The sequence below is a fragment of the Micrasema longulum genome, unplaced genomic scaffold (genome assembly GCF_059751315.1).
Source record: "Micrasema longulum isolate JH-2025_06_02 unplaced genomic scaffold, ASM5975131v1 h1tg001351l, whole genome shotgun sequence".
Classification (NCBI taxonomy): Eukaryota; Metazoa; Arthropoda; class Insecta; order Trichoptera; family Brachycentridae; genus Micrasema; species Micrasema longulum.
Window position 1 is genome coordinate 85268 of NW_028278537.1, and position 20060 is coordinate 105327.

A 20060-nucleotide genomic window follows, 5' to 3' on the forward strand; every position below is an offset into this window, starting at 1 on the left:
GTAATTTGATGTTTAAAATCCCCAACCAAAAATATTTCCTTTTTTGAAACGGCGTAACTCCACAGACATGTTGACACAATGAAAACAATGCGTTCACTAATAAAAACAAACACGATATAACAAGCACATTAACACTTAGTTCGCGCGCGCCGTACTATGTAAGTTCTGACAAGTTCCGATGCAAGTTAGCACGGGTTGCCGTGATTCAATTTACGTGAAATTTTATTTATAAGTGTTTTGACATCATTCAAACAAAATTAGAGGGTATGCATTGAAAAAATAAAACTTTGATTTTTCTGGGACACCCTACTGATCATGTACCTACCGATCAACTCGATTTGATCAGTTTTTTCGTGCAAAAATAAAACTCTTTTTCCGAAAATAGATATAAAAACGCAAACGAAAGCCTATTATAGTGTGTTTCAGACAATTATTTACTAAAAAATAAGACATTAAATACTTTTATTCATGAACAACAACAAATGAACTATTTTTTATTCGATCGATTTACATTGATCAATTTGTCCCATCTCTGATATTTTTGCAAAATGACGTAAGTTAATAATTAGGTTTATTTTAGTTTTTTTGTTGTTTTAAAGCTGATTTTATATAATTATTTTGATTTATATGTCAAGCCTTCCATTAAAAAAATAAATTAAAATGGCAGATACGAATGATTTTTCGTGTGTCAATATAAATCACTCCTGAGACGTTACTACAAAGTTATGTCGTCACTTTTGCTGACAACTGTCATTCTAATCAAGCTACATTTTAAGGACTATAGTCACAAATGTTTATGATGTCCTTATGATGACTTGACCGATCAAAATGAAAATTATTAATATCCATCGACCGATCATGATGAACATGATACAGGTAGCGCATGATAAATTGTACCCAAACAATTACAACTTCATAAAACAAATTTATTTTTAAACAAAACAATTTATCAGTTTGTATATATACATACATGTAATTTTTAAACTTTTTATATTTTTTTAAATTTTCTTTCCCAGATTGCATAATGTATACATCATTTTGAATTTATTTCGATGCCTAGTATTATGTTTATTTTGTTATTTTTAAGTATTTTTCATTTGTAGTACATCATAATTTTAATTTTTCTGCTTTTGTAAATAATATTATAGTTTAAAATATAAAAACGTCTTTAAATAAATTTGTTATCTGTATGTCCCTAAATGAGTTTTTTTTTTAAAACTCCTTGGGAATATCGTATATAATTATACATAATTATGTATAATATGTTTTCAATTTAATAAAAAAAATAAAAAAATATATTTTACTTTACTTTTTGAGAGTATTTTCCATACAGATGGATGAAAGAATTACGAAAATAATTAAAGGGGGCAAAATAGTAAAAATGCCTAGGTGATATTATGCACGTCGTAAAACGTAAATATTTTGAATGATGACATTTAATATTAGGTGTTGCCACGCAACGGGTTGAAGTGTAGAAATATATAAAATATAATCCCGATCGATAAATTTCAATCGAAGTTCCATTGGAGTCGCTAAAACGATAAACAATGGGCGGTGAGAAACTTTCATCACGTCGATAAACATCATTAAGCAACTGTAGCTCAATCACAAATAACTATCGCCGTGCTTAAAAATATGCTCAGCATTTGAGCGATCACAATGGAACAATAACGAACAAGCTTAAGTTATCGCAGTCATAAGTCAACGCGTGTGTAATCTCTAAGTCAACGCTCGTGTCGTTTTTCTCGTAAATAAATACAGTTCACTGGCGAAAAATCAGCGTTTACTATGAAAAATAATACAATTTATTGCATTTGCAAAAAAGTAAAGAGTATCTAATACAAAAAAGTGGAAATTAAATTTCAATTACTATGGCGACGGCTTTTCTTGACATTTGGCTTGCTAACCGCTGGCTAATTGCAATAAATAGCATCATAAATAATAAATAAATAAATAAAAATAGCCGTTTTTGAATATTTTCCATATTTACACCGGTGAAATTAAAATATGTGATTGCGCAGCAGGATTATGCGTCGCGAAACGTAAATGTTTTGACATTTAATATTAGGTATTCACGGATGTTCCATTGTGATCGCGAATATGACAAACGACCATGGTGAGAATTGTTATTACGTCGATAGTTATTTGTGATTGAGCTACTGGTCTGCTGCTGCGGATCCTAAAATATAAAAGTACCTAATAACTTTTTGGTTATTAATTTCATAATTTAAATTCAATTAAAAATACCTTGATTTTATTTACTTATTAGAGTTAATGATTCAGATAAAATTATCAATAAAACTTCTTGGTTTAGTTTAACTTTTATTGAATTTTGACCAACGAGCGCTTTCGCCCAAGAAAGCATCTTCAGCATCAACTTTTATAATAATAATTTGAGACATCTTCCATATGCAGAATGCACACCGGGCGCTGTTGTAATGGTTCTCACCTGTACAGAATCCATGTCCGGGACTCTGCCATGTATTTCAATAGAAATTGCGCAGAAAAATATAATTAAAATAATTTACAAAAAACATAGACTATTTCCTAGTACTAAATTATACGTAGAGAGTGGACTCCTTAGTTTAAGAAAGGTAAATTTATTTCAGTGCCTGAAATATGTTTACTTGCATAGGGAACTGTTTAGTAATAATTTAAATCGTATCAGTAATAGATCTGATAGTGTACTGTCAGTTCCAGGATGCAGAACTAAGTTCGCATCCTTACATGTTGGTCCAAGATCCTTCAATTTTCTAACCAAGGAACTACAAAACATTAAATCACAGGTACAGTTTAGAGTAGGTTTGAGGTCTTGGATTAGCATGGAAGGACCAGATAGTCACATTCTTAAAAAAAAAATTAATTAATTTAAAAATTTAAAAAATAATTAATTTAAAAAAAATGCATACTGCAAATAAATCATATTTTCGTTATTTCAGCATATGGTAATTTGTTTTTTTTTTTCTTTTTCTTTTCTTTTCTGTAATTTTCTTTTTTTTCTTTTCTTTTCTTTTCTTTTCTTTTCTTTTCTTTTCTTTTCTTTTTTTTTTTTTTTTTTTCTTTTCCGGATTTTTCCGGTCAATAGTCATCACAGTTTTGGGAAAATCACGTTCAGTAAATTGATAAATCTGTCAAAAGCCATTCAAATCCGGACACTGAAGGCTTAAAGCAAGTATGAAAAAGAAAATAATATTAGTTACCCTTGAGTCCTGTTTTCCCAATCCTCCTTGTACAAGTTGGCAGTTGAAATAACGACCCTCACTGATTCATCATCATACACGAGAATGCTCATTTTCCTACAAACAGTATAAAATATTTAGCTTAGCTAATTACAATGGTATCTAGCTTCACAACAAACTCCATCATCTCCAATACTCGCTCGTTATTATTGGGTGCTATTTGATATGCTTTACGTCTGACTTATTTCGGAGTGGAGCAGAAAAAGTTATTGCACCTTATTTTTCAAGATAATCCTCCTGAACTTGGATGCACTTCTTCCGGCGATGCTTCGACGTGTCTTGAGCTTCCTGGAAGAACATTTGTCCAACCCCTGCTAACCACTCATCTGCACATTGACGCCATCCACTCGCAGCTGTTATAGAGTCCTCGGGGACTCTCTGTCAGGTGCGCACAGAGGAAAGTTATTATAAATATTCCTAAGGAATACAAACTCTATGCAGATTAAGGAGGGGGGAGGAGGGACAGAGGCTAACATGTCGTCCCCACCCCTCAGGATCCCCTCAATGTCTCTGTTTTTTTTTATTAAAAAAATATGTATTTACACAAGTGATTTACATCAATAAACGTGTCCAAATATACAAAAACAATTTCTTAAAACTATAGTAACACAACAAACATAACGTACACAATTAACATAAGTAAAAACACGGATATTTACAATGAGAGAACGGCTTTGAATAAAGAAGGACTCCCTAGTCGGTCAGAGGCAGAGGATCCGAATACCACCCCCGCAAGGGAAGGACAAAACAAAAGAACGAGTGCGTTTCGCTCGGAAGGAAGCACAGTCCCAACTGAATGAGCATCCCACAGGGACAGTTGCTTGTCCCACCATATTTTACCCACCTAGGCGTCCGCGTAAGATCCACATTCCACATCTGCACAGCAATAACTGATAGTCACTGCCCTCTCTATCAGGTGAATATGAGGAGCGTCCAACCAATGCGAACCCAGCTTCGCAAAAGGCCGCCTTTGACATTAACGCCTTGTTTGCTGGAGCATTGTTCTGATAAAACAGCACTCTCTCCCAGTGCAGAGGTCAGGGACCTCTGGTCAGGTTGTACTTAAACCGTCGCAGGTTTCGACTTGTTGCTCGGCACTTTACACCCAGGCATATACGTACAATAATGCATACACTACAACTCTTGTGGTCTGCCGGTGACAACCTACGGTCTTGAAACCATGTCACTCATATTGCCGGAAGTGTTCGCAAAATTAAGTGCACTCAGCGGTCCATGAAATGGAAATTTCAAACATCTTTTCGAAAGACCGAATAATAAATGAGGAAATAAGAAGTCATAAAAAGGCGACCGATTCCGCAAAAATAGAGGGAAGACAAAAATAACAGTGGGAGGGTCACGTGGCGAGACAAGAAGTTGATAAGTAGACCCCTAGATTACTAAATTGGAGATCCTAGGAAAATAAAAGGAAAACGGGGAGACCACAAAGAAAATAGACTGATGACATTGTTGAACTTGTGGAACATAGGTGGAAACTGAGCGCGCAGGACAGCGAAACTTGGAATATTCGGAACAGGCCAATATCCAGCAGTGGAGAAAAACGGGTTGATGAGAATAAGAATGCATACGCATCAGCTCGACAAGTCATCTCGAAGCGGATCAGGAATGGAGCATATCAGTCAATTGTCGTACTGTTTTATTTAACTAAACATGACAGTCAAAATATTTAAATTTTTAAAATACCAGCTGCAATTTATTTGAGACATTACTTTTTCCTCCAGTTAACTGGATTTTAATATCATGATGAAAAAAGTATTTAAAATGTATTATTTTTTGTATATTTTCGATAAGTATCGATGTACACCTATTAAAGTTTAATTTTGTCCCTTACCACACCCTGGAAAATACTTTTATTCCGGAACCCACTCGACTTGTTCATTCCACCCCAACCCCTTAAAACCCAGCACCCAACTGTACAACAGTAAACTGCATCATGTTTTCAGTATTTAAGTGTTACCACTCTGAGATTTAGTTGTCTTTTCATTTTGAAGTTTATGACTTTTTGCCAAACTTGATCTCTATTAAAAAAAATTCCTTTAGCTTAATTTTATAAAATAAAAAATAAATTACATAATTTTTGTTTTAAACCAACTAAACTTCTTTAACACAGTTCTATATTTTATGACTTTATATTGTATTTAAAAAAATATTATGTTGTTAATACACTCATCTTTTTATTTTTATACCAACTATACTTCTTAACACTGTTCCTATCTTTTATTTCTTAATATTGTTTTTTTTTTTTATTCGTGTTGTTTATACATTCTTATTATACTCATCTTCTTTTTTTATACCAATTTTACTTCTAAACACTGTTCTATCTTTTGTCGTTTTATATTGTATTTTTTAAATTTTATGTTGTTTATATACTCATATTTTATACAACTTTCATGTATGTAAAAGCCTTGTTGGCGTAAAAAAATAATAAAAATACATATATAAATAACACGTTTATTGGATTGAAATACCACTTCATTTTTTAAAATATACAAGAGCGTATATTGTGACGCGTTTCACCTTGTTGAGACGTTTTCAAACTAACTTAAATATTAACCAAGTTACAAACTAAAAATAATTCGCGTTTAATGATTAATTAATTTATTTATTTATTTTATTTATTTCATTTATTTCATTTATTTCATTTATTTCATTTATTTCATTTATTTCATTTATTTCATTTATTTCATTTATCTCATTTATCTCATTTATCTCATTATCTCATTTATCTCATTTATCTCATTTATCTCATTTATCTCATTTATCTCATTTATCTCATTTACCTCATTTATCTCATTTATCTCATTTATCTCATTTATCTCATTTATCTCATTTATCTCATTTATCTCATTTATCTCATTTATCTCATTTACCTCATTTATCTCATTTATCTCATTTATCTCATTTATCTCATTTATTTCATTTATTTCATTTATTTCATTTATTTCATTTATCTCATTTATCTCATTTATCTCATTTATCTCATTTATCTCATTTATCTCATTTATCTCATTTATCTCATTTATCTCATTTATCTCATTTATCTCATTTATTTCATTTATTTCATTTATTTCATTTATTTCATTTATCTCATTTATCTCATTTATCTCATTTATCTCATTTATCTCATTTATCTCATTTATCTCATTTATCTCATTTATCTCATTTATCTCATTTATCTCATTTATCTCATTTATCTCATTTATCTCATTTATCTCATTTATCTCATTTATCTCATTTATCTCATTTATCTCATTTATCTCATTTATCTCATTTATCTCATTTATCTCATTTATCTCATTTATCTCATTTATCTCATTTATCTCATTTACCTCATTTATCTCATTTATCTCATTTATTTCATTTATTTCATTTATTTCATTTATTTCATTTATCTCATTTATTTCATTTATCTCATTTATCTCATTTATCTCATTTATCTCATTTATCTCATTTATCTCATTTATCTCATTTATCTCATTTATCTCATTTATCTCATTTATCTCATTTATCTCATTTATCTCATTTATCTCATTTACCTCATTTATCTCATTTATCTCATTTATTTCATTTATTTCATTTATTTCATTTATTTCATTTATTTCATTTATTTCATTTATTTCATTTATCTCATTTATCTCATTTATCTCATTTATCTCATTTATCTCATTTATCTCATTTATCTCATTTATCTCATTTATCTCATTTATCTCATTTATCTCATTTATCTCATTTATCTCATTTATCTCATTTATCTCATTTATCTCATTTACCTCATTTATCTCATTTATCTCATTTATTTCATTTATTTCATTTATTTCATTTATTTCATTTATTTCATTTATTTCATTTATTTCATTTATCTCATTTATCTCATTTATCTCATTTATCTCATTTATCTCATTTATCTCATTTATCTCATTTATCTCATTTATCTCATTTATCTCATTTATCTCATTTATCTCATTTATCTCATTTATCTCATTTATCTCATTTATCTCATTTACCTCATTTATCTCATTTATCTCATTTATTTCATTTATTTCATTTATTTCATTTATTTCATTTATTTCATTTATCTCATTTATCTCATTTATCTCATTTATCTCATTTATCTCATTTATCTCATTTATCTCATTTATCTCATTTATCTCATTTATCTCATTTATCTCATTTATCTCATTTATCTCATTTATCTCATTTATCTCATTTATCTCATTTATCTCATTTATCTCATTTATCTCATTTATCTCATTTATCTCATTTATCTCATTTATCTCATTTATCTCATTTATCTCATTTATCTCATTTATCTCATTTATCTCATTTATCTCATTTACCTCATTTATCTCATTTATCTCATTTATTTCATTTATTTCATTTATTTCATTTATTTCATTTATTTCATTTATTTCATTTATCTCATTTATCTCATTTATCTCATTTATCTCATTTATCTCATTTATCTCATTTATCTCATTTATCTCATTTATCTCATTTATCTCATTTATCTCATTTATCTCATTTATCTCATTTATCTCATTTATCTCATTTATCTCATTTATCTCATTTATCTCATTTATCTCATTTACCTCATTTATCTCATTTATCTCATTTATTTCATTTATTTCATTTATTTCATTTATTTCATTTATCTCATTTATCTCATTTATCTCATTTATCTCATTTATCTCATTTATCTCATTTATCTCATTTATCTCATTTATCTCATTTACCTCATTTATCTCATTTATCTCATTTATTTCATTTATTTCATTTATTTCATTTATTTCATTTATTTCATTTATTTCATTTATTTCATTTATTTCATTTATTTCATTTATTTCATTTATTTCATTTATTTCATTTATTTTATTTATTTATTCACACTCTTTATCAAAATACAATTCCATGTTCACTTTGCCCAGCTGACAAGGGTACATACCCCGTTCCAAGCTAGGCAATTACATTTTAATATATTATAATAGTAACAAATTAATATAGAGCATAGACAAACAAAATATAAACTTATTCGGATACATATTTTGATTCATATACATACAGACATACACATATATATATATATATATAAATATACACATATATACACATGTACATACACACACACGTACATACACCCATGCGCATACACATACATACATTCATAAAAACATAGACAATTTATTTATGCGAAACTTCATGGTTGTCATCTATAAATATGTTTTTTTTAAATTATTCTTTATTTTTTATATTTTATTTTTGACATCCAGTAAGAATCTCCAATCCGTGGCATGCATCAACTTTTCTGACTCCCTACGACCAATGTCATGAAAGAGCGAATTTAAATTGATTAATCATTTTAGTTTATAGGGATACTTTGTAAATATTAAAGTTAGTTTGAAAATGTCCCTACAAGACAAAACGCGTCACAATATACGCTCCTGTGTATTTAAAAAAAAATAAGTAAAATTAAAATCCAATCAACGTGTTTTATTTTGGATATATTGCCAAATTTAATATGAAATTCTACCAATTGTCTGCATACACAATGAATTGACTCCGTTTTTTTACTTACGTGTTATGTTCTCCAGCACTTTTAGGAATTATAAAGGCATTAATACAGTTGGAAGTTTCATTGACATTTTGCAGCGCCTGGGATTTATGCGCATAGATTATTGTCAATGGATTTTTTCTGAAACAAAATTAGAAGTTTTACTTTACGGTGATGTTCAAACGCAGGCAGACCGCCGAATGTTACGCAAGTGCGTCTTGGAGTGATCGCATAATACAGGCAATGACAAGCGATAAGCCCTGTAAGTGCCTAGACGTCCATACATAGAGGTATCACATGATCACATGATCAGTCGTACGCCTCAGATCTGTGAAATGTTGCTTAATTATTATAATTTCCATTTTTAAATTTATTTCAACTGTAGACATTTTTGTAAACAAGGATTGGATTCAACTCCCTAGGGAGCTGTTAATATTAACATATTGCAACAGAGAGGGAAAACAATTTCGAGAAGGGAATATGGAAGTCTAGGCATTTACGGGGCTTATGACCTGTCATTGGCTGGTTTTTAAAATTATTTTATCTTAAAATAGTACATACATAAATGAATGTCTTAATATTAACTTATATCTAATTATTATTAAAACATATACTAATTATTAAAATTTCTAAACAATATGCGTACCCTTAAAAAGTTTTTAAAAAGTTTTAAAAGGTTTAAGTGACCACTTTACACACTGTGTAACATTCACCATTCTGCCCATGTTTCAACATCCACATTTCCTCAACTCTTCCATCTGTTGACTTTTGTGAAGTAAAAGAGCTGAAACCTTTATCACGTGTATAATAACTCCCTAGGGAGGAAATCCAGCCAGTCTGCAAGCATTTAGACATACTCAAATATTGTTGGATTTCCGATTAGAGGGGAGTAGCCATCAGATCAAAATCTGTCAACAACTTGATCTACTACTACTATCAAAATTTCTTTATTTTATTTATTGTGGAAAAATTATACAGCGCCATTTTGTGAAAATCACCTCAAGGGCGCTGTGCAATATTCCAACACGTCTTGCAGCTACATAGTGCATCGACGGTTAGGATTCAAGTTCCTCATTTCCAATTGAAATTCAATTTAATAACACATAACAGATAGGAGCTAGATTACATCATGTCTTGCAGCTACAGAGCGCATGGAGGGTATGAAGCCTAGCCCCATCTACATTATTTAAAAATTGAAATTTTATCGTTTACAAATAAGGGCTGGATTACAACATACGTTTTTGACAATGATTCAAATAAAAAACATACATTAGCAGAGTGGTAAGTTGGTCAAGTGTTCATAGTAAAAAGTAAACAATAAAGACCTAAATAAATAAAGCACCGTTTTCACATATTATATTATTGTTCGCAAGATGAAAGCGACTTGTCTGACGATGTCTGAAGGGTCTGCCTGTAGCTCAATCACAAATAACTATCGACGTGCCGATAAGCGACGTGATAAAAATTTCATTAAAACACATTGAAACATTTTTTAGAACAAAGAAAATTAAAAAAAATTACACAATATTATTTTTGGTATGTGTATATATATTTACATATTTATACACACACAATTCTGGGTTTTATCCCAAGGAGAGTAGGTATATTATTATTTATATCACTACAGAGATGGGTAGAATTTTTGTTTCAAGATTATGGATATTCGAGCGTTTACAGGGCTTATGACCTGTCATAAGTGGCCACTTGAACCCAACCTATGACAGGTCATAAGCCCTGTAAACGCTCGAATATCCATAATCTTGAAACAAAAATTCTACCCATCTCTGTAGTGATATAAATAATAATTAAAAAAATTAAATATTTCAAAAAACAAATGGTCGCTAACTTCTGCAGGAGAGAAACGAGGAGGGGGGAGGGGGGAATCTGACACACCGTTAACCACGCGGCCGCGCCCCCCTCGCTTCGCCCCTGCAGAAGTAAGCACCCATGCGTTCTTTTTAATATTTTAATTTTACTGATTTTCTTCGTTCTAAATATTTTTTCAAATGTGCCAATGTCTTTATGTCCATACTGATCATTGTGTTTTCGGTGTGACAGGGTTTAAAGAACACCTGTATAAGAATAGTACTTTTTATATCTATTGCATTTCGTAATCGTCCCAGAAATGATTTTTTTTTGTTACATATTGAGAATGTGTTTTGAAATTCAAATGTCTATCCGAGTAGAAGTAATGTATACACTGAATCAATAAATATCTTTGAAATATAACCAGACGTGTTATAAGGTCCTAAATAAGATTTGTAAGACCGACACCTTTTTGAAGACAGCGGGTCTTTCCATCGGTTGTGCTAACACTTTAACATAGACGCCGCCAGTAGTCTACAGTGATTTGGACATACTCACTCGTAACCAGCCGCAGAGTAGTTTTGCAGAAGCCACCCAAGGTCCACCATATTATTAATTTGCAGAGAGGATTTTAGTTTTCCCAAACTATGATCCAGAAGATCTGAAAATAATATTGAAATTATTAACATATTACAACAGAGATGAAGAACATTTAAGAAAAGGTAATATAGAAGTCTAGGCATTTACAGGGCTTATGACCTGTCAATGGCTGGTTTAAGTGGTCACTTTACACACTGTGTAACATTCACCATTCTGCCTATATTTGAACATCTATATTCCTTAAATTCTTTCATCCGTTGATGTTTGTGAAGTTAAAGAGCTGAAACCTTTATTTATGCGGGTGAGATTCATCTAATTGAAATATTTCACCTACATACTAGGCAACGCCTGAAAATGTTATTTTTTCAATTTCTATACTTCTTCATGGACCAGGTAATTTATCAACAATATTTTGAGTTTGTCCAAATTCTTGTAGACAAGGGCCACTTAAACCAGCCATTGACAGGTCACAAGCCCTGTAGATGCCTAGACTTCTATATTACCTTTTCTTAAATGTTCTTCATCTCTGTTGTAATATGTTAATATAAACAGCTCCCCAGGGAGTTGAATCCAGTCCTTGTCTACAAAAATTTGGACAAACTCAAAATATTGTTGATATTGAAATTAGTCTGGTCAGTATTGAAATTACTCCGCCTGTGACGTCACGAGTTGCCGTCGGTCAGTTGCACTGACATTTAAAAGTAGAACCTCGTAATTGTCGAAATACACTGAAAGTTAAAAAAAATGGCTACCCAGAAACCGAAAATCACACAATAACAACGCAATAATTGATTGGTCGTTGTTGACATGAACCAGTGACATTTCAAAGCAGTTCGCGGTACAAATAAATGCTTCAAATTTAACCGCGTTAAGAAAACATTTTTATATGTAAACACAAAATGGTGAATGTTACACAGTGTGTAAAGTGGCCACTTAAACCAGCCAATGACAGGTCATAAGCCCTGTAAATGCCTAGACTTCCATTTTCCCTTATTTAAGGTATTCTCCATCCCTGTTGTAATTTGTTAATCATGTATCTATTTTTATTTTTTATTTATTTATTTATAAACGGAATTTCTGCCATTTACATATATGTGGTATAAAGAGTGCTTAAAAACAAAAATATAAAAAAATCCAATATGATATTTTAACACTTTGAGCGCCGGCCGAATACACAAATAATTTACCGTGTGCCCGGCCCATTTATATGAAATTTCATGGTTTGTGAAGGGTTTCTTAAACGTGACATAATTATGAAAATACTGGGTTAAATCAATTGTAATTTCTCAAATTTATTTGAAACAATTTAAAAAGTCATTTTTGTATGATTGTTTTGCCAACATTGGCCTTTATGGAGAGCCACATTGCAATGTTCGCACATATACCTACAGAGTCTCACTCCTTTCTTTGTGCTTTGTATCCCGGAGCCGTGTTAACACTTAATTATAATAACCACGCGTTGTGTCCCGGTCCGTGTTTTCACGTAGTTCACCAGCAGCGAAAAAGTACTAATAGAAGACACTAGATGTCAATAAAATGCACTTTTTTGAACAGCTAGTAAACCACGTGAAAACACTGGACCGGGACACAACGCGTGGTTATATAATCACGTGCTTACACGGCTCCGGGATACAAAGTGTTAATATTCTCGTACTGTACTGTACATATTGTAAATTACTTGAAATACATACATATTTCAAAGAAATTATACAATGACAAAATACATTAATCAATCAAATTATAACTATTCTAACCTAATCTCCGCAAGTTGATTTGCTCTTTTTGATAAAAATATGTTAGTCACTTTATTTATTAAGTTAGGCAGAGATAAACTAAGTATATCAAAATCTGATGCATATTCATTCCCGGTATTCTGTAATCTAACAATAGGTGAGTTATATTGAGCTACCGTTCAACAATTTTGGCAGTAAAATATTGTAGATGTTCTGCCCAACCTAAATGGCACATATAATGAAATCAGCTTCAGTAGATCAGGGGTATCAAACATTGGTTTTATTATTTGATATAAAGTCGAAAGATCGGTCGATGTTCTTCGTTCTTGCAATTTAGTTCATTTAAGAGAGTCTCGAATTTTGTTATAATTAATTGATTCCTAGAAAACCCATATTAAAATTAATACCTCTAAGAAACTTATTCTGAATTCTCTCAATAGAATCTGAGAAAGTGATTTGATAAGGTGACCATATTGGAGAATTATAATCCAGTTGGCTTCTAACTAGAGATGTGTGAAGATATTTTAAGCTACTACTACTACTACTTCTGCCATCACGCCATTTCCCCGTAGGGGTGAGAATGGACCGCCACACACGTCTATCCTGGCATACATTCCTAGCTTCTTCCACATTCATACATCTTGTCATATATGCCCTTCGGTTCTGTCTGCTTTTGACATGACCAGACTTAAGATTTTGGTTAGTGATCATGCCACGTCTTCCTCGGTCGTCCTCGTCTCACGTTGCCGCTCGTTTTCGCCATATATACTTGTTTTACCATTCTTTCGTCGTCCATTCGTTCTACGTGACCGAACCATCTCAGAGACCTTTTCTTAATCTTATCAATTATACTTGACTCAGATTTACACACTCGATTGATTTAATCATTTGTAACCTTGTCATACATTGATTTCCCACACATTCGTCTAAGAGATCGCATTTCAACCGCGTTCACTCGGCTTTCATCCTTCCTCTGCTAGTTCCATGTTTCACTTCCATACATGTTGGGACTAAAACTCCGTTGTGCACTACCAGTTTAGCTTCGATTGACATATTTTCATTAGAAATTACTGTGCTTAGTGCTCCGTTCATTTTGTTGCCCGCATCCACCCTTATTTCAACATCTTTTCCTACTCTTCCATATCTTGGAAACATGCTTCCCAGATACACAAATTCTTCTACTTGCTCGAGACATTCGTTTTTCACATTTATTATGCAGTCAGTAACCTCACTTCACCTTTCAAATACCATCACATTTGCCTTATTTTCGTTCATCGCCAATTCACTATCCAGGCATACATCATACATTCTAGAGACTATTTGCTGCAAATCATCCTTGCTGCTTGCTAACAGAACTGCATCATCAGCATACAACAAGCAGCATACTGAAAAATTATCCATTTTAGCTCCACCCATGCCGCATCTTTTTTTTAAGTGTTATAGTGTTTATTTTTAGGTGTTCATGTTGGTAAAATCTTTTCTGGTTCTAAGTACAAATCCTAATAATTTTAAAGCATTTTTAGATATTTTAATAATGTGCTCTTTCAATAATAATTTCGAATCGAACAAAACACCCAGATCGCTCACGATAGAAACATCAGTAATTTTAGTTTGATTTAACATATAATTAAATAGAATAGGATTTTTTATTTTATAGAATCTCATAGCTTGACATTGGCTTATATTGAGCTGCAATTTCGTAGTAATGTAATGTACTCATCTAATTCAAACTGAATACAATAAATTATATTAAACATTTGATTGTGTTAGTATAAATATTTACGAGCATGTACTCAAATCTAGCAATTACAAAGCATTGCCGAGTTCAGCTCGTTTTATATAAAAAGCAAAAGTCAAAAATTCTTGGAAGCCACTTTCCCAAAATCCGTCTCAATGTCGCTCGAATTCCTCTGGCTGTCGGCGTCTCGCCAGAAATAGCTTAATTATGACATAAAAGTTGCTGAGAAAGATACCATACCTCCGAACGTGATGGATAATGGCTGGGAATGCGTCTCTGGAGAATCGGGGATTCTGTTAAAGAACATGTAGTACGGCGCAGAGTTGATATGTCTATCTGCCATAGAATATTCTACCACCTCGTATTCACCTACTTCCATTTTTTCAACTTCCGAGGGTGGCTCGCTGCTTTCCGGACTCGCTGACAAGCGTGCTAAACAAAAAATATATAATATATTTAACAAAATTGATAAAATTCACAGAAAATTTTATGTTTATCCTCACATTAATGGTTCTTCCCAATCAAATTCAATCACATTTATTCATTTTTCCTCTATCAATGCAATGTTTTATTTAGTTCTAAAACTTTAATTATTATTTTAAGAATTTCCAAACCTCACCAGCATAAATAAAGGTTTCAGCTCTTTAACTTCACAAACATCAACAGATGAAAGAATTTAAGGAATATAGATGTTCAAATATAGGCAGGATGGTGAATGTTACACAGTGTGTAAAGTGGCCATTTAAACCATCCACTGACAGGTCATAAGCCCTGTAGATGCCTAGACTTCTATATTACCTTCTCTTAAATGTTCTTCATCTCTGTTGTAATATGTTAATTTCCAAACCTTTTAAAAAAAAATACATAAAAAACTTCATACAACACTTTTGAACGCAGCAATTTGGAGTTGTGGAACCCACAATACATAAAAAACTTAGAAAGGATTGAAAATGTTCAACGAAAAAAAAAAAAAAAACTTTGTACTTACAGCCAATCTGCTAAACAAAATGGATTTTTTACCCTTGAAAAAAGACGCACTCTATCTGAATTATGCTATTTACATAAATTATTAAATAATAAGTGACGATGATGTGCAAGACGACATTGAAGTGGATAGTGAAGGTGTTGGCGATTAATTTTTTAATCTTTCGTTGCACAATTTTCTTTTTTCTCTTTTTTAATAATTTTGTTCTTTTAATAAATTTTCATCGTCCATGCAATACAAATCAATGTTTCATTCCTCCTCAATGCATATCCCAAGTAAAATCTTAATGCTCGATTAGATAAATTAAGCATTTTCCTCATTTTTAACAAGATTAGTGCATTTTATCCACCAATTTGGTGGAAAAACAACAAATGTCACACTATTATTTTCTTAGGTATTTTAAATTTGAAAAGAGATATTGACAAAAATGAAACGTTTTTTTATGTTTTCATTGTATTGCCTATATTGTTCAATATCAACAGCAAAGAAAATCACGTGTCATTAGAAAATGAGAAGTTTTATTGCTCTCCTGGAAAATTGTATGTGTGCGACATTTGTTGTTTTTCCGCCAAGGTCTTCGATTGCAACTGCTACCTGGATGCAACCTTGTCACTATCACTTTTCTGAGAAAGTTAATCGAAGTTGATTGCATTGATTTTCATCATTTACATGACTGGAAATTGACGAAACTAAATCTTCATTTATTAGTAGAAAAAGGCAAGAGAAAAAGGGTTTTTGCTTGCCCGCTCGTTGAATGTATTTGATGAAGGAAACTGATACGTATGCACTGGTCAATAATGTCAAAAATTCTGTGACCTGTGCACAACTGAATGCGGATAAGCTTTAATTGATCATAAAATTAGGGTTCCGTTTACCATACTCGTACAGTGGGAAGACAGAAGTATTTTCAATAATACGACCTAAAATTTTTTTGTGAAATACTGACTTCTTCAGATTGTATTGAACTTCAGTGTGACATTCAAAATATAATTCAATGGAGCAAACGAAACAAATTATTCTTCAATGTTTCCAAATGTTTTGTAATGGCATACACAAGAGCATCCAAAACAATACACTATCGTTATCTCACGGACGGAGTGAGGCTTGAAAGGGCTTCAACGTCCAGAGATCTCGGGGTGTTGTTTGATGCTCAGTTATCTTTTAATCTTCATATGGTTAATCTATGTGATGACTCCCTTAAAATGCTCGGTTTTGTTCTTAGAAATGCCAAAATCTTTTCCAACACTCAGATTATGAGAACATTGTATAATTCCTTGGTAAGAAGTCGTTTGGAGTTTAGTTCCATTATTTGGTCGCCACATGAGACTCGACACTCTTTGATGGTGGAGAGAGTGCAGAAAAAAATTCTGCGCTATCTGTACCTAAAAGAGTGTGGATATTATCCTTGGCTCTTCCTAACCGACTTTTTACTGGGGATGCTAGGCTATCAGTCATTGTGGAGGAGGAGGGACGTTCATTGGGGTGTTCACTTTTTCCAGGTGATCGGTGGTCGCATACATAACTCAGAAATTCTGATGGATGGTCTGTTCGTACCTGATAACTAATTTCGACAAAGACAGCATCGATTGTTTTACCTACCGCGATGCAGAACCAACCTGCCAATGTTTATGCCGGTTGGTAGAGCAATCTTGCTACTTAATCGCATCGCCTCGGATGTCGACATATTTCACGACAGTGGGCCTTCCCTTAGGAAAGCACTTTCTAACTTTTAATTTTTCTTTTTACATTTTGTTATATTATTTTAATAACATAACTATCTACTGTAATTTGTCATCTGTTATTGTATTTAGAATGAATTAGGTCTTTTTTCTGTAATGTTTTAAATATCTGAATAAATAAATCAATGAAATAAATAATAAGGAAACTTTCGGAAGGATGCCAAAAAAGAGAAGAGTTTGATCAATTATTTGATTCTTTTTTTCCCTCTCACTTAACTTGCGGGTAATAGTTCAATTTCAACCAATAATCTTTTCCGGAGAGTTAGTTAGTCTTCAAGATAATATCGTTCTACTGGTGAGACAGATGTGCATTTACACGAGTGTTTGAATTTTTGAAGGAAACGCTGTACAGGTAACGTCGTTTTACGCCGGGGGCGGGGTTCCGTTCCGAGAGACACCGGCGTAAAAAAAATCGGCGTAAAATAAAAAGATATATTCCAAATAAAATTTTAATGTATTCAATAAATACAGTTTAAATTAGTTTAGAAAATAAATAATAATCTCTTGATATAAATAATGATTTTTTTATAATAAATACTAACTCACCAGTTAGTCGGTACTTAATTAAATTCTCACACTTTTTTTTAAAAAGCATCCAATTTCGTTTGCTTTGATCGTTGCTTCCTTTCTAGCAGAATCATAACATAAACTACAAATATCGTGCCCTTTTATTTTTCTTAAAAATAAAACGAAAACTAACTCGGAAACAATTTCACACACAAAATAGGCTGCTCGCGTACACGGTAATGGAATAAAACAACGTGTAAAAGTGTATCTTTTATTAGAATCGCAGCGCCGACTGTCGTCTGGTGTCGGCCGAACCGGGGAATCCCACGCTGGCACCAACCAGCGTAACTGTAAATCGGCGTAAATCGAACCGGCGCAAAACGACGTTTACCTGTAATATGTTCTATAAAACCACTTTTGTTTAATGTTTTCTGATTTTTCAATATATTTTGATACTATTTCAATGAAAAAAAAACATAATTTGTTTGATTCTCAGACTTCAAATCACGGAAACGGAGACTATTTGCCATATTTAAACAATTTTTATAGAAACATAGAAACTCAAGTATATTTCTGACGCCGGTGTCTCTTGCAACGAAGAATTTTTCATTTGATGTTTCACCCATCAGTAGAATCTGAAGAAACCTCAATTAGTTGATAAAGATAAACTATTTATTTCTTTTGGAGTTTAGTTTAAAATGTTGGATTTCGTAACAAGTCCCGTATCTTTTTTTAGAAGACAAATTGATGAATTTCATCTAAGTAAACAATCGAAGTGATCGCACAAAAACCAAGTTGAAACTTTTAAAACTACGTAATGTTTACAAAACTAGTGATTCAAAATGAAGGGACACGTGTAAGATTATCGCCACGGAAAGATCAGAGATTGAATGGATCTCTTGGACTTACTGTTCTGTGACCTGTGACCTGACGAGCTGCGCGTACGTTAATGCACAAAAGAGGATGAAAAGATGGTCGTCGAAGGGTAGGGAAGAGAGGAGAAGGATAAAAAAGAACATGAAAAGTTAAGTTTCATTAAAAAATCCTTCATAATCCTTCATTGTTTAAAATTATTTTACAAATTCCCTTTTTTTTTTCCTTGTTAAGTAAATAAACATAATTAATTCTTGTTGTATATGGTTTGTATTGTTATAAACACGGCGTTTGCTAAAAACATGCAATATTTTAACAGAATAGTTTTTTTTTTAATATTTAAAAATTGTATATTTTTGACGTTTTTCAAAACTTTGTGGCATTTTAGCGAGCCAAAGACATGTTATTAATTAAATGCTGATTTTATTTTTTTCCAAAACGCAGCTTTTGAGACCTATTACGTTTCTGAATTCGAAAGTTTAAAAAAATGACACACCCTAATGTACACCTTTTTTGAGGTGCACATTATTAGAAAAATGTGTTTTATCTCTTTTCTGTCAACAACTTGTTCGTTCAAATGACAGAGATAGATACTGTTTTGTAGGATTGTGGGAAAACGAATTCCCACGTGGATGCGGGGCGAGAAATAGCAGGGGGCGAAGCCCTAGGGCTTCTACGATATAGTGTACTGTATTTTAAATTTAACGTAATAAGCGAATATCCTCGATATGCGGTATGCAGTGTCAATCGGTCACAAACCCAACGAATGAGATGGATTAGGAATGGACGCCACTAACCTGGTTCCTTCTAGGTGGAATTGCGCTGGTCCGACTGGTCAATTGGAAGCGGCACCAACACTAGGACAGGCCCCCGATCCGGAGCTGGACACCGGTGGTTAGTGGAAAACAAAGTCCATGGTGTGGTACACTTTCAACGAAATAATATATACGACACGAGGTCTTGCTGTGGCGGGTTATCAAAGGATACTGTGGATTGGTGGGAAGGGAACAGTTGTTTTGGGTGAAAGGGTGTTGAGTTGTGACAATAATCGACAAATGCACACCCACGTGATTCGCAACCACACGGTGAAAGATAATCGCAAATAGAGAAAAAAAATATTTTTGTTGTATTCAAATAAGGACGATGAACTGTTCAGCGCTTTTATAGCAACATACGTAAAAAGCCAACGCTTTCAATATAAATTATACGCCATACATTTTTATTCAATTAAGCTTGGTTATTTTTTAAAACAATATTTTAATGCTTCACAAAAA

General features: G+C 32.3%; 1 protein-coding gene across 5 annotated transcripts in view; it reads right to left on the bottom strand.

Moving 5' to 3' along the window:
• The window catches only part of LOC148275744 (uncharacterized), a 154129-nt gene that overhangs the window by 18959 nt on the left and 115110 nt on the right, over positions 1-20060 (bottom strand). For all 5 annotated transcript variants that reach the window (XM_088235261.1, XM_088235259.1, XM_088235260.1 and 2 more), the window contains 4 exons: positions 14923-15114; positions 11170-11272; positions 8830-8946; positions 3201-3296 (listed from right to left, as the gene is read on the bottom strand). In XM_088235261.1, the coding sequence (XP_088091387.1) occupies positions 3201-3296; positions 8830-8946; positions 11170-11272; positions 14923-15114 (508 nt within the window). The remainder of the gene's footprint in view (positions 1-3200; positions 3297-8829; positions 8947-11169; positions 11273-14922; positions 15115-20060) is intronic.